This window comes from Protopterus annectens, chromosome 3.part0 (assembly GCF_019279795.1).
Source record: "Protopterus annectens isolate FY-2018-M chromosome 3.part0, PAN1.0, whole genome shotgun sequence".
NCBI lineage: Eukaryota > Metazoa > Chordata > Ceratodontiformes > Protopteridae > Protopterus > Protopterus annectens.
The window spans coordinates 1513108238-1513123539 of NC_056731.1; the positions used below are offsets into that span (position 1 = coordinate 1513108238).

General features: G+C 42.6%; 1 protein-coding gene across 1 annotated transcript in view; it reads left to right on the forward strand.

Moving 5' to 3' along the window:
- TGS1 (trimethylguanosine synthase 1) overlaps positions 1 to 15302 on the forward strand; it is a 1147018-nt gene that overhangs the window by 866545 nt on the left and 265171 nt on the right. Inside the window, exon 12 of the mRNA XM_044065538.1 lies at positions 14352 to 14430. Within this exon, the coding sequence (XP_043921473.1) occupies positions 14352 to 14430 (79 nt within the window). The remainder of the gene's footprint in view (positions 1 to 14351; positions 14431 to 15302) is intronic.

The following is a 15302-nucleotide window of genomic DNA, read 5'->3' on the forward strand; positions in this document are numbered from 1 at the left end:
CTATCATCCCTCGTCACGTTTATATATATCCATGCTAAGGTTTATTAAGCTTGCTCTAGTGGTTTTGGTGGATTTGGACTTTTGAGGTGGAGCATGTCCATTAATTCCGGTTGGACATGGCCTTATATGTGGCACATGTCACCACCTCTGAGCAGACGGTATGCGACTGAATAGAGCTGGAGTTTCTTCAATCTGGCAGCATATGACAGATTTTGGAGTCCCTTTATCCTTTGGTGAGGAACTTTTGGGGTCTCTCCAATTGCTGCAGATGTCGGGTGAGATACATCGGTCTGATAGTACAGGGGAACAATGACCTTAGAAGGTCTTTCTAACCACTTTGTCAACCTGGGTCCCCAGGTCCTGATAACCTCTTCTGTGCTTAGTGGATTGCCACCTATATGGTAGCTGGGTTTACCTGTTTTTTTTTTTCGGGGGTGATATATATACATTTTTGGCGTTTAACTTCAGGCCATGGCTCTGGCACCAGCTATCTGTTTTTCTGAAGGATATCCGTGTCATGCATCTTATCACTTCCACTATCCAGTTTGCAGTCGCCGCAAAACTTTGTCAGCCAAAGTCTCCATGTTGGGTGGTACTTCTGAGTGAGAAGTAAAACAATAACAATAGGGGCCATGACCGAGGACCCTGTGGGACACCACTGACCGGCTTGGAGGAGTGACACAGCGCCAGCAACTCTAACCCGGTTCTGTCCTTAAGCCAGTTTGCAACCCATCTTGTGACATATGGGTTTACATTTAAGCTGGTAAGTTTATACTACAATTAGTGGGGTATTTTGTCGAAGCCTTTGCAAGCATGATCTTCCAATGTCTGCAAGTCCCTATATCTTTGTTTATGAGCTCCATTATGATCCTCTCCATAGCTTTGCAGACTAGACTTGTTAAGCACCAGGGTGAGTGGGGGCACCGCCTTTGTGGAGTGGGACCACAGGCGCCGTGTGTTGGATCCTGTGGTCTATCCTGTGGTGGTAAGGCTAAGATAAAACAGCTGCCTGTAATGCGGGTCCTCATTTAATTCTGCTTCGTGTTTACACACACATAGGGACCATTCCCGGTCCCCTTGTGCTGTGTGTTTAGAGAGAGAGAGCAGCTTTCACCTGCGCATTTGAGATGTCCGGGGTAAGAAACCTTGATCAAAAATCTGACTGCAAGTGCTTTTAGCTGGACACACAACCCAAGTCCCTCCGCACCTGCAACAGTCCTATTTTGACCCTGTTCTCACCTGCTGCTTTCCTCTGACTTTTACCAAAATTAATTCACATTTGTTTTTCTACGCTGTTAATATTCGCATATTGTATCAGTTGTCTATGAGATTATGTACCCTCTGTGATTACACTGTGAATTTGATCTGTTTTATTTTTTTATGAATTTCTTCAGCCAGGCTGTGCCTGCAAATGGTCTATTGTGATCAGTGTACTACCATGTTTAACAAAGTAAATACATTTCTAGTGGTACCAAAGTTAAATGCTAACCTTTGAGAAGCTCCTGCCACTTATTTTCTCAGAGGCTTGGATAATGACTCCGTACTTGGACATCAACCTACGTGTTTCTATCACTGAGGGACACTAGAAATTCCTTCAGTTTCTTTACCAGTTTTGTGCCTTTCCATTTGGATTATCTGCTGCACAAATCATATTCACCAAATATCTGCCACTAGTCATTGCCTTTTACAGAACATAAGGGGTCCACATTTACCCCTATCGGGACAGCTGTCTGACACGGGAAAAGTTACCCATAGAACTTTGGAGATCACGTTGACATGCTTTCAGAAGGTGGGTCTTACCTTCAGTCTCAAGAAGTCACAGCTCCTTCCCAGCACCTGCATTACCTTTCTGGGGCAGTCATAGATTCTGTCCAATATCAGGCATTCCTTCCAGAGGACAAAGTCACCTTCCTGTCAAACTACCTTAAAACCCTTTGTACCAAACAATGCATTACAGCCAGAGAATTTCTGAGGGCCCTTTGTTACATGGCATTTTGTATTCTAATGACCCCTTGACAAAATTGCTTATATGAAAGTTGCAGTGGTTCCTAAAAAAACACTTGAGGTCATCATCAACATCCCATGGAAACCATGGTCCCTCTACTGCTGTGCTAAAAAGCAAGAAACTTCTGGTGGGAGGAGAGTGTCATCAACATCAGTGGAGCACAGTCCCACTTGCTGAAAACAGTATAGACCTTAGGAATAGGTAGTACTAACATGGCTTGGGGGCCCAACTAGGAAAATTTAGAGTCCAAGGCGTATGGGGCAAGCAGCTCAGCACATCAGTTTAAAGGAAATGATGGCAGTCATCCTGGCTCTAAAATCTTTCAAACACAGACTGTTTCAAGAACCCATACATATTTTGACAGAAAACTCAGAGGCCATGTGGCACATAAAAAAATGTGTGGGGTCATATTCATAACCCTTATGCAGACTAGTAATGAAATTTTGGCTTGTTGCTCAGCATCTGTAAGTAACACCAGCAGCTTCTTACAACCCTGGTCAGGGCAATATTTGGGTATTCACTCTAAGCAGAATCCTCCTGGACCTGAATGAATGGATGTTAAAAATGGAAGTCTTTTTAGATCTCGTGCAAACTGGAGAGTACCAGAGGTGGACCTTTTTGCCTACTCAGATAACTGATAGCAAAGTAAATTGGGCAGGAGAACCCAGCAGAAAAGAACATGCAGACAAGATATCATCTTAAAATGGACAGACCTGTTTGTCTTTCCACCAGTATATGTCATCCCCAGGGTACAGCAAGAGATGGGGTCAGCCAAGCCAAAACTGATTCTTATACCCCCTCTGGGGCCTAGGCAACACTGTTGCAGTCATTACATTTGGGTTATCTTCCTGCCGGCCTGAATATCAAAGTCTTGGATCCCTGCGTCAGATGCTGTCTCTTCTTCCATGACATCAGGTCGTCAGGGGTATAAAACTTACATCAGTGTTTCTTGTCGCGCAGTGCCCAAAGCAGAAGCAGTTCACAAGTGCCAGCCGGCCGACTCCTGAAATTTTCATTTTCGAGTTTCAGAACTGAATTCTTCAAAAAAGCTGGGGATCCCTTTTCTTGCTGTAAACCGATGTCAGTAAAAGTTAACAACTGTATTACCTGTAGAAAGCAAATATCTCATAAAGATTTTCATTCATACTGCATTCTTTGCTTAGGAGCAGACCACAATGTCCCTCGCTGTCAGTTTTATGCCTTATTCAACCCTCGAAATATTCGTTGTCGGTTCATTTTTGCAGCAAATTATTTTAGTACTCTGTTTAACTATCCAGAAATGGCTTCGGTAAGCCATCCGACTACGGACATTCCAAGAAAACGTAAAGATAAAGACAGAGATGGACTGCATAGATCCAAAGCTACCGACGATGCTTCCGTTAAGCTTGTTGCCAGTTCGTCGGTACTCAGGAGCTTTCGCAGCCCCTGATACTCACTACTTCAGATTCGCAGGCCTCTACTGAGACCCATTCAGAGTCAGGTTCTGACGCGAGATGCTTCTTCGACCATGGAATCTGCGGATATCTCTACCTTGGATGGGTCCGGAGCCGCTGTGCAGGCACTGGCTTCTGAGGGTATATTCAGGCCTACTGACTTGCATTTCAAACCGACACCATCGTCTTCTTCAAGGCCTAAAACTCGACGTCCAAACTGCATGGTCAGGCCCATATGCCTAAAAAAACAAATTATAAGAATGGATGAAGACCTTATTACATTAATTAGGGGAAACCAGCCTTCACCCTGTAAGAAACCTAGAACTGATTTTCCTTCTGATTCTTCTGATCAGGATTCTGAAATTTCTGTTTCTTCTGATTACCTGGATTTGCCCTTATCTCCCTATGAGGATTCTGATACAGAGGACTGCTTCCCCTCCAGAAGATTTTTCTTTTGGTGAAACCTTGCACACTTTTAGGGAGCATTTCCACTGGGAAAGCCAGGATTATTCTGACTCCAAAAAGAGGCTTAGGGAATTCTTACTCCTCCCTCAACACAGGCCTTTAGCTATCCCTCCTGTCCTGGACATTGTAGATGATGCCTTCTTGGAATCTAGCCTGGCTCCAGACACTTTACCTCCAGCTCCCAGGAAATCGGACAGGTATTACAGAGTACCTGACTCTCACAAGTTCCTCTTCAAGAATCCTACTGCGGACCCAGAAACCATTTCCTAAGGACCTAAAGGCATTAAGGCTACTACTGCCAAAAACCCTACCCCCTCTGATAGAGATTCCAAGGCCTTGGACAGATGGGGTAAGAAGGGGTATACACTTCTGCTACTTTGGCCATTAGGGCCTTAAACTGCCAGTTTCATATGTTAAATTATCAGCAGCTTATTATGGGACTACTTAAACAGAAAATGATTTTCATTCCTGACTGTGCTGAAAGTAAGGAATTACAGGATATAATGCATTCTGCTGAAAAAGTTGGTAAACATACTTTGCAATGTGGTTTTGACTCTTTAGAAGCGTCTTGCAGGGCTGCTGTCACTGGGTCTGTTCTTAAAAGGCATGCTTGACTTAAGGAGCAAAATTTGCCAGATCATGTTAAAGCTAAATTACTGGATGCTCCCTTAAACCAAGACCGCCTGTTTGGCAACAAAGCAGAAGTTGTCCATAAAAAGATTGAGGAAAAAGCTAAATCTATGAAAACTGTTAGATTTCCTGCAAGTACAGCCTCCAAGATTTAGTAGGCATTGGCCTTCGAAGAATTGGTCCTTTCCTGTCTCTCCCGGGTCTTCTCAGTCCAAACCCAGGAACAGCAGACCACCTAGGCTACAATCTCAAGGTACTCGCAGGCCTAAGCAGTGGGGGGCTCCCACTTCCAAAGCTGGAAGTAGTAAGACACCCCCATGGAAAAATGTCACAATGACTTAACCTTAAACTATCCAAGCCCTGCTCAGCTGCTTGCTCCCTTAGGGGGAAAGATTGCCCAGCATGCAAAAAACTGGGAACTCATTACCCCAGGACAAATGGGTTTTAAATATAGTTTTCCAAGGATACAGATTCCACTTCCACACCTTACCCAACCCCAAACGGTTGGCCAGACCTACCCCCAAATCAGTGGGCAGTGGCTCAACAGCAGGTTCTCTCTCTTCTGAGTATCAAGGCTATTCAGCCTGCCCCAGCAGAAGAAAGGGGACAAGGTTTGTACTCGAGACTTTTCCTGGTACCCAGAAAAGAGCTCCTGGCCTCCTATCCTGGACCTCTCTATTCTAAACACCTTTTTGATAATCCCATAATTCAAAATACTAACACTTCAGCTGCTTTATATGCTGGGCAAAGATGCCTGGTTGGCAACCTTAGACTTAAAGGAAGCTTACCTGCACATTCCAATAAGGGAGTCTTGCAGGAAATACCTACGCTTTAGAGCAGGCTCCATGCACCATCAATTCTCTGCACTTTCCCTTGGCTTATCTACAACACCCAGGGTATTCACAAAGTGCCTAGCTCCAGTCATTGCATTTTGCAGGCAAAGAAATATTCAGATATACCTATACCTGGACGATTGTCTAATTCAGGTGGAAAGCCAGGACATGCTACTAAAACATCTGGCATTTGTAAAGAAACGTCTAACCTCACTGGGGTACACCATAAACGAAAAGTAATCTCATCTAGTACCCTGCCAACAAATTGTATTCCTGGGAGCAAGCTTGAACACAACTTCCCAGATGGCTTTCCTCACACCAGAGAAACAAGTTTATTTGACAGCCTACTTCAAACTACTGGCCATAAAGACCCAGCTATCTGCAAGGAAAATCCTGCAAGCCCTAGGGTTCATGGCCTCTTGCATTCTACTAATTCCTTATGCAAGACTGCATATGAGGAAACTACAATGGTATCTAAAAAGCCTATGGTGTCAACTTTCTCAGGGCCTGGAATCAATGATTCCTATCATTCCTTGTATAAAGACAGAGTTCCTTTGGTGGGCAGAGGCCCGCTACCACAACAAGGGGCCTCCTATTCACTTAACCCCCTGCAGCCCAAACCCTAACAACAGACTCATCAAACTCTGCATGCGGGGCTCACTTGGCAGGGCAGTGCATTCAGGGCAAATGGAGCCTGAGTCAAATGTACCTGCGTATCAATCAAATAGAAATGTTAGCTGTACAAAATTCCCCTGACAGCATTCAAAGACCAAATTCTTCCAGGACAATTATTGGTAAAGACAGACAACACCACTGTTATGTGGTACATAAGCAGGGGGGAACCCACTCGTACCCTCTTTGCAGAATAGCCATGGCTCTGAGGAACATGGCCTTGAGCTACCAAGTGCACCTACAAGCTCAATTCCTGCCAGGCAAGCTAAATTCACTGGCAGATGACCTAAGCAGAAATCTCATGGACCCACATGAGTGGAAACTGGAACCAATGATATTCAACCTTTTGAGAAACAAATGGGGGAATCCAGATATAGACCTGTTTGCCTCCCCTCAGAACTATCAGTTGGACAAATTCTGCACAAGGACTTCCCACATTCAAGCTTGGAAAGTGGATGCCCTGTCCTTCACATGGGAAAGCCTCTCAGTTTATGCCTTTCCCCCTCTGCCTCTCCTCTCAAAAATTCTGCTTATGAGCAAACAGGACAAATCAAGGACAATACTGATTGCATCAGACTGGCCACGCCAGTGCTGGTGCCTCCTCTTGTGCACAGTAGGTCACTGCTGGAACCATGGCACCTGCCTCACCCCTTCCCTTGTGTCCCAGCAGGGGGGCCAGGTTCTGCACCCTCAGCTTCAAACCCTGAACCTTGCAGCCTGGCTAATTCCTTGAGCTCTCCAAGAGCATCCCTCAGTAAGCAGGTGCTAGATGTCATTCTGGAGGGAAGGAGGCCTAGTACTCGAAAATCCTATGCTGAAAAGTGAAAAAGATACTGTTCCTGGAGCCAGACCCAGGGGATGGGCACAACGGTGCCCAGCCTACCGCATATTCTTCAGTACTTAACAGAGATGCTCCACAAGGGCCTTTCCTTCTCGTCAATTAAAATTCATTCCTCTGCCATTTCAGCACATTATAATACTGAGCCACCCCTCTTCTCTCACCCCCCAGTACACCTGAGGCTACCCAGACAGGAATCTGCACCCTCCTGGGACCTACATTTCATGCTTGATAAAGATACTTTACCACCATTTCAGCCAGCAGCTTCAGCTTCTATTAAATTACTAACACGGAAAACAGCCCTGCTGCTAGTTATTACCTCAATAAGCCTTATTTTAGAATTTCCAATTTTTATGTGCAAGGAGCCTCTCCTAGTCTTTCACAGAGACATTGTAACCTTGAAAACTAATCCTGTCTTTATGGTACAAGTAGTTTCAGAGATTTCTTTAAATAAGCTGTACATTTCCCCATGTTACTCTCAAACCCCCAAAACAAGGGAAAAATAATTTTCCACTCCCTGGATGTACACAGGCAACTAAGATTTTACCTCCACAGAAGTAAATTCCCAAACAGATACTGGTAGCCTTCACAGAGGAAAACACAGAAAAACAGTAAGCAGACAGACAATCTCTAAATGAATGGCAAAGTGCATTTCTTTCTGTTGCTCGCAACATGATAAACAGCTTCCTAGCAGGGGTAGAACTCACTCCTCTAGAACAAAAGATATTCTACAGAAAGGCCTCACAGACCAACGACTGGTGTCAGAACCTTGGCATTAAGCTCAATGCCAAAACATGTGTTGTCATCCCCTTTGGGAAAAACCCGGTTCCCATGAATTACCACATCGATGGTAGTCCACTGAACATAGAAGGCGTTATAAGAGATTTGGGAACACAGGTTGACAGCAACCTCTCTTTCAACAACCACATTGCCACTGTGGTCAGAAAGTCCTATGTGGCACACCTCATTAGTAAGAGTTTTACATCCAGGAAGAGAGGTCATCATCTCTCTCTACTCTTCCCTCATTAGGCCAGTCATCGAGTACAATGCCCTATTTGGCATGTACCTCACTAAAGACCTGCAACAACTGGAGAGGCCGCAAACGTACCTCACAAAGAGGATCCTAGGCCTTAAACACTTGTCCTATATAGACAGACTCAAAAAACTCCAACTATTCTCTGTGTCATATCGCCTACTTAGAGGTGATCTCTGCTTGATTTACAAAGCCATGTCTGACCCAGCTCTGTTAGAAATGCAATCCCAGTCCCTCCGCACCACATGCTCCAGAGACCTCAATCTCATTACCACAATCAACAGAACATGCTGGAGGGAAAGGTTCATAACCCAGAGACTGCGCATGCTATGGAATAGACTTCCCATACATGTCAAGCAGAGCACCTCGCTGGCCCTCTTCAAGAGAGATCTTGATGAGTGGATGGGCAAGAGAAAATTCACCCCAGGGATCACTCCAGTGGCTCTGCTTGACAAGATGCACTGGGAACTAAGGTCGGGTGGCACAATGCCAGAGTAATCCTATGGGCTAGGCTTGTAAAGGCTCCAGGGTCATTAGCCTAGTACAAACCTATGAACTCTGCATCTATGAGAAGAGTACCCACTCAGACCATATCAGAAGCTGCCACCTGGTCCTCAGTCCACACCTTCACCGAACACTACCAATTTGGGACTATCTCTTGGTCAAAAGCCTGGTTCACTTCTGCCAACCTTGGACCAAATCTCATTCCAGCCACCCAAATAAGGAGCTTTAGGAGTCTTCACAAGACTCAGTACTGTGACATTAATTACGATAAACATAGTACATAACTTACCATAATTCTAGATGCTCAAGTAAATCATTATTGGAGCACCGCCCCCTCCCCCCACATTGCCTCTGTAACTCAGGTTGGGGTGGGTCCACAGATCCCATTCATCATTCCCACAACCTCCTTTCCCTTGCTCTTCAGCGCAGGACCCCTGGCTCATAGTAGGGATAGTTGGACAGATCACATTCCTCCTCAGAACCATCAGACGCCTAAGACCTGGGACAAAAAAGCTCTTAAGATGCCGCTGGCTGACATCCTGATGTTGGACAGCCAAGGACGTCCTCCATTTGAGGGATGGTAAAAGACTGTATTCAGGCCAGCCACAGGCTTCTGCAAAGGGCAAGAAGTCCCAAGACTCAGTACAGCAACACTGATCTACTCAAACATCTACAGTTATGATAACCTGTGTAGACAACTGTACTTTCAGTTATGCTTTTATTGATATGTGTTGCTTTTTGTTGCAACAATGCAATTGTAACCCAGACTAAGCCTTCAATTGGTCATTCTGTGATCAGTGCTCAACCCAGGTAACCAAATTGTAAATAATAATTAAGTAAATATTCAGTACTTCAATTAAAGTTTGTTGGAGTTTGATTTCCATTTTCTAGTAATTACTAACAGCATTAGAATAGTAAGGCTGTGCTACATCTAGGCAATTCAAATCCTGTCTCTTCCCTGAAAGGAATAATTTCCTTAGACAGATGAATTTTTTAAAATCTACCAACTTGTTACACTTCCAAAAGACGCATACTTGGTTACCTCCCTTTCCCATCACACCTCCAGCATTTGTTATCCACCTGAAGAAAACTGCTCTGAAGTCTGCTTGGGATATAAAGATATAGGTTCATAGGTTCATACTAGGCTATCTGCCCGAGGGCATTTACAAGCCTAGCCCATTTCTTTCGCAGCATAGGACAGATGTTTGAGACTTTTTTATCCTTTGGTGAGTTTTTTTGAGCCTTTGTAGCCTCTCAAGCTGCTGCAAGATACATTTCAGATACAATGGGCAATGGGGCATTGTACTGAATGATCTGTGATGTGAGTGATGAATATAGGGAGACCCTGACTTGATCTAGATCTAGATGAGAATCCTTCATGATAAGGTGGGCATGTGGAAGGTCTTCTACTTTTGGCTACACATGGGTGTAATGACCAGACTACTATCAACTTGGGTCCCCAGGTCCCCTGATAACTTTTTGTGCTCAGTGGATGGCCACCTATTTGGTAGCTAGGGTAACCTTGTTTTTTTTCCCAAGGTATGACTATGCATTTTTGGCATTTAACTTTGCCATGATTTCGTGAGACCTTCTGAAGGATATCTGTGTCAGATGTTCATCTACTTTGTTTGTCAGCATAACCCTCCTGTGTTTGCTTAGCCAGTTTGCCCATCTTGTGATGTATGGGTTAACATTTAAGCTGATGAGTTTTTCAATGGATCCAAAGTCTGCAAATTTCTATGTCTTTTTTTATGGGTCCATATGATCCTCTCTGGCTTTGCAGATAAGGCTGGTCAAGCTAATGGTTGCAGTCGGCCCCTCCCTGGCACGATCCAGAGAGGTAAGACTATGATTAAACAGCTGTCATGGATGCTGTGTTTTTGCTTTGCAGAGAGAGCAGTTCACGTCCCCCCTTTCAGTATCTCTTTACCTTTACCACATAAATTGCTGGTAGGGAAGTTGGGTCTCTAACAAGCAGGCCAAACTTCCAGCCAAAGCCTTAATCCTTCCTGACTGTTGCATTTTTGGGAGCCATACATATGTGTACCCATTGTTCCTGTGTAATTTGCCTTTCCAGTCACTCTTCCCAATCTTTTCTAACCTACTCTGATTCTTAAGTTATCGTGCAGTATTTTATATGCTGTACTAATTATCCCTATTTTTAACAGCTTTTGTTCTAGTCTCAAGTAAAAACTCTACTAGAACTGTACTTTCACTTAACATTCCCCTCTCAGTATCTCTTTACCTTTACCACATAAATCGCTGGTAGGGAAGTTGGGTCTCTAACATGCAGGCCAAACTTCTGCTTGGCCTTATCCCACTCTATTACCCTTTTCCCTCTGTAGTTCTTTTGCTGCCAGTGCATTGGTTCCTATGTCAGTTTTCTGCAGTAAATTTCAGACCCCATCATACCTATTTTCTGTATGCCTTCTTGCAGTCAGATTGTCAAATTTGCATTTCTCCCCCTCTTGCCTGTTTTCTGTATACCTTCTTGCAGTCATATTGGCAAATTTGCATTTCTCCAGTCCCGTGTTGGCTTAGTTATTGGAATAATTTCTGCTGCTTTGTGGATATTGTATTCTGTAATTCTGTATGGCAGTTGTTATTCTTCTTAAGGACTTCCATCTAAAATTCAACACACATATTTCTCTTTTTCACTATCATCCCTTTCCACTTTGATTTATAACCTTCTGGTTTTGTGTTGTGTAAATGAGCTTTAACTGCATAGCTCTAAAATATTTCTTCAAATTAGGTACTCCTAATTCGCCCTTTTTTATGGGGAGGATAAACTTATCCCACTTAAATCTTACCCCCTTCCTCTCCCAGATAAATTCCTTCAAGTCTTCATTATTTGTCATCTACAATTTCACCCCTGGTTGATAAAAGGTATGCCTGATTTGTATATACAAGTAAGGGGGACTAAAAACAAGTTCACTGCTTGTATGTTCCTATCCATGTCTGTAATAAGGAGCGTTCATTTTCTGAGTTTTTGTATATTATCTTTTCTTTATTCTCTTCCCATGTAATCTTAACAAGCCATTACAGAATCCTTTTTAATCCATACACCTAGGTACTTCATCTCATGTCCCCATAAGTATGGGTATTGCTGAACCAATTCATTTGCAGATACATAGTTTACCGCTGCAGCTTTTCATAGGTATGTTCAGCTTTATCTGCCCACATTAGTATAGCTAAGCCAGTTGTGGAATGTTTTGGCTTTTTATTTAAATTTTATTTTGCTTTGCCCTTTTTTAGGCTAGCATACTGTTCCTCTGTCTAACAGTGACTCAGAAGTGATACCCAGGTTAAACCTATGATCTCCCATCCACTCTTGAAGGGAGTCAATGAGGGACTTTGCCTAACCTGGACTGGTATTTTATTCTAGAGTGAAGGGAGCCTCTGGGTTTGTTTTATCTTCATTAATTTTATATCCAGAAAAGACTTGAAATTGTTTAAAGTATTCCACAACACGGAAATATAATTTTTATGTATTTTTTCAAGTGCAAAGTAGTCATCTGCAACTAAAGGTAATTTTTTCCCGATTGCCGTAGCATGTATATCCTTACATTTTGTGAGACCCTTATTTTATTTGCCAGTGGCTCTAAACATGAAGCAAATAATCAAGGGGAAAGAAGGCACACCTGCGTTTTCTCTGTTCGAACAAAGCTTTTCAGAGAGGAAATGTCCCACCATATTTCTTGCCTCCTCCATATATCGTGCCACTTGTGAGTTCATTTTAGTGGCCCCCATAACCAGAGTGTATCCACTGGAGGCTCCTTACTCCAATGTGCCTTGTCTTTTAAAGGACACTAAGATGCTAACTAGCTTGTGAGGGATTAAATGTACCACGTCCAGTTCCTTATAGGCCTGCTGAGACACCACTTCAACCAGACTATTCATGGGCCTGCACCACAAAAGCTTAAAAAAATGACTTTTAACTGACACAATAAGCTGAAACTTGAAGAAAGCATCTGTTGTCTAGGGAGGCAAATGAGATTTGAGAGTAATAGGGATAGAACGGCTAGCAGTACTTTGTGGGAGAGGGGAGAAGCTTGAACCTTGGTTCCAAAGTTTAGTTACCAGCCTTGGATTTGTATGGATCTGGTATACCCACTTGTTGACAAGGACAGGGGCAGACAATGCAGCTCTATCATTATTGTAAGTTCATAACTTTCATTTTTCTTGTTGATACCTCTGAAGAAAAATCCCTTACCACTTCACATGACACATTTATGCACAACAGTGGCAGACAGCTCAAGACTGGTAACACGGCTTGTGTTTGGCACAGTAGTGATTGGTACTCTACATGCAATCACTGAATACAAGGCTTTGCATATAAAATGGAGATTCCAGTAAGCATGGGATCTCTCTTTCTGAGGTACAGCATTCTCAGATTAGGAGTATACATACATGTATGTATACTTATGTATGTAATAGTGGTATGCAGATATAGGGGTTTACCTCTGCAAAAACACTTCAGTGATTTTCCTAGCCACAAGGATTTGCAATGTTTTGTGATTGTACTTCAGGATGAATCAGAAAACAGTCACACTGATATTGGGAAACCAATACAAGACATCTGTATATCAGGTTTTCCTGAAGGCAGGAGCTTTTAGCTAGTAAAACCTATCCAACAGAAAACAAACCAAATGAATGCTTGAATGCAAACCCAAAAGTCTGTAGCCCATTCTGGGTTCTTAACTTTGATGGCAGTTCATCATCTGCACTACTGAGCATATCTGCCATAGGGTAAAATTACAGGCAGTTTGCTATTTCTGTTAGTTCCTCTCATTTCAAGAGTTGTTTTTCCAGCTGAATGTCATGGATGGCAGGCTAAAGAAAGTAAAGCAAAAATGTTTCATCCTTCCATCATTGGTAATGACTTTATAGTTTTAATTCTTCTTAGTCTGTTCTCTTAGTTAAACAGACAGAGCTGTAAAAAAGTAGTCTTTGCCAGAATGTACTTAAATCATGTACGTACGATATGTAGGAAATGCATTGGTTATTCAGAAGTAGGTTTAATATTTTATCGTCATGTAAGGATAGCACTGACTGATCACTGCAGCTAGTTTGTGTAGAAATTACATCTGGGTTGTTGGATTTTTCAATAATGAGTTGTTCAAAGGGGCAGTCTTAAGCTCTTGGCCTTGGAAAATTAATTTGAATAGCTATCTGTAATCGTGGTTGAGTTACATTATTCAGAAATGCTGCTGCTGTCTGTCAGCATTTTTTGCAATTTTTCATTGCTTGAGAGTTATTTAAGTATACATCTAGGACTTCATTTAAGGGTATGTCTGGCTTGCGTTCTTTTAGGCACCTCGTGTGACATATGCCTGGAAAGTTTCTGCTTTAGCAAAAATAAGTACAGTAAGTTTATTTAACTCTGGGTGCCCAAACTAGACCTAATTACATATCCATTTATCCAAATGCTGCTGTTGCAAATAAGAAAACTACTGACATTTTCTTAGCACTCTGTATTACTTCATAGTAACTGGATTTTGAAAAAAGGTAATCATTTTCTATGTAGAATTATACCCAGTGTGTTTGACAAAGGTAGGTGTAGCTTGCGCTGCTACATTAAAACTTGCAGTGGGTATTCCACAGTAGCTATAGATTACAGACTGCTTCCTCAGTTTTATTTGTACAGTGATGGGTAATAATATGGTCCTCCTTCAGTGTTCTAATGAGACAGTGCCACTGCCATGGGCTGGATTATGAAGAGAAAGGATTTGCCATCATTTAGGGCTGTCCTCTATAGGCAGCCAGTACCACATAGTAAGGATTAATATTCAGAATAAAAATTGTGTTCTAATTAGTAACCATTCTTAAGTTTTGAGCGAATGTTGTTCAGAACAATGTTTAACTGAAGTTTTCATTTATGTGTGGTTAATTAGCATTGTGTTATATACAAAGAGTATTTTCCTTAACAAGAACTCACATGTGAAATTTTTCTTCTTGCCCAAAAGATCACCAACAATATAATATATTTCTTGCCTCGTACTTCAGATTTGGACCAGGTTAGCTGTGATTAATTTTCCTCATTTCAGCTTCCAGTTACATATTGTGTGTTGCTTCACTTTACTGTTGAACTTTCTCCATTTCACAGCTTCATTTTCAAAATTGGGAGTGTGTTAGTATAAATAGAAGTATGCTTGTTTCAGAATGTTGAATTGGCATGCAGGTGGTCGTGCTGCGGTAGCATTGTCGCTTCACAGTAAGACGTTGTCCTGTTCGATTCTCAGCTAGAGCGTCTTCTGTGTGGAGACATGCGTGAATGGGCATATCTTTGTTGAAGGCTGCGCGTCAGGGCTGGCAACTTGGCACTTAAAAATCTACTGCCAATCATTAGCGGACTGTAGTTCTGCTGTGGTGACCCCTAACCTGGAAAAGCCAAAAGACGCAACAACATACTTCATTTTTGTCTTTCTCTAAGTATGTTTAAGAAGCCTGTAAATATAAGTGAAGTTATCAAGTTCCCGTATTTATTCACAGTCATACTGAAAAAGCTGCATGACCTAGTGATTTTTTTATAGAAGAACAATGTGAAGATATTCTGCCAGTAACAGAAATATGATACACAGAGCCATAAATGGGAGTTAGGCATTACAAGCTCCATGTGATGGAATTTATGAACAGCCTAATTATGGCATGGAACAAGTCTGCCCTTTTTGATCAAAATATGATCAAAGACTGATGCAGAATTTGCAGTGTTGTGCTTGCTGGCTGTTTCTTGAATACATTAATAATAGCCATGCAAGTTTGCAGCCATGTCATAGAGGGAGAAAGCCCTGAATGCAGCCCTAGTGAACCAGCGTTGATTAGGAGTGCAGATGCTTAATAGTGCAGGCAGAGGAAGATGGGTTTCCCTATCCTTAAGGATGGTTCCTGC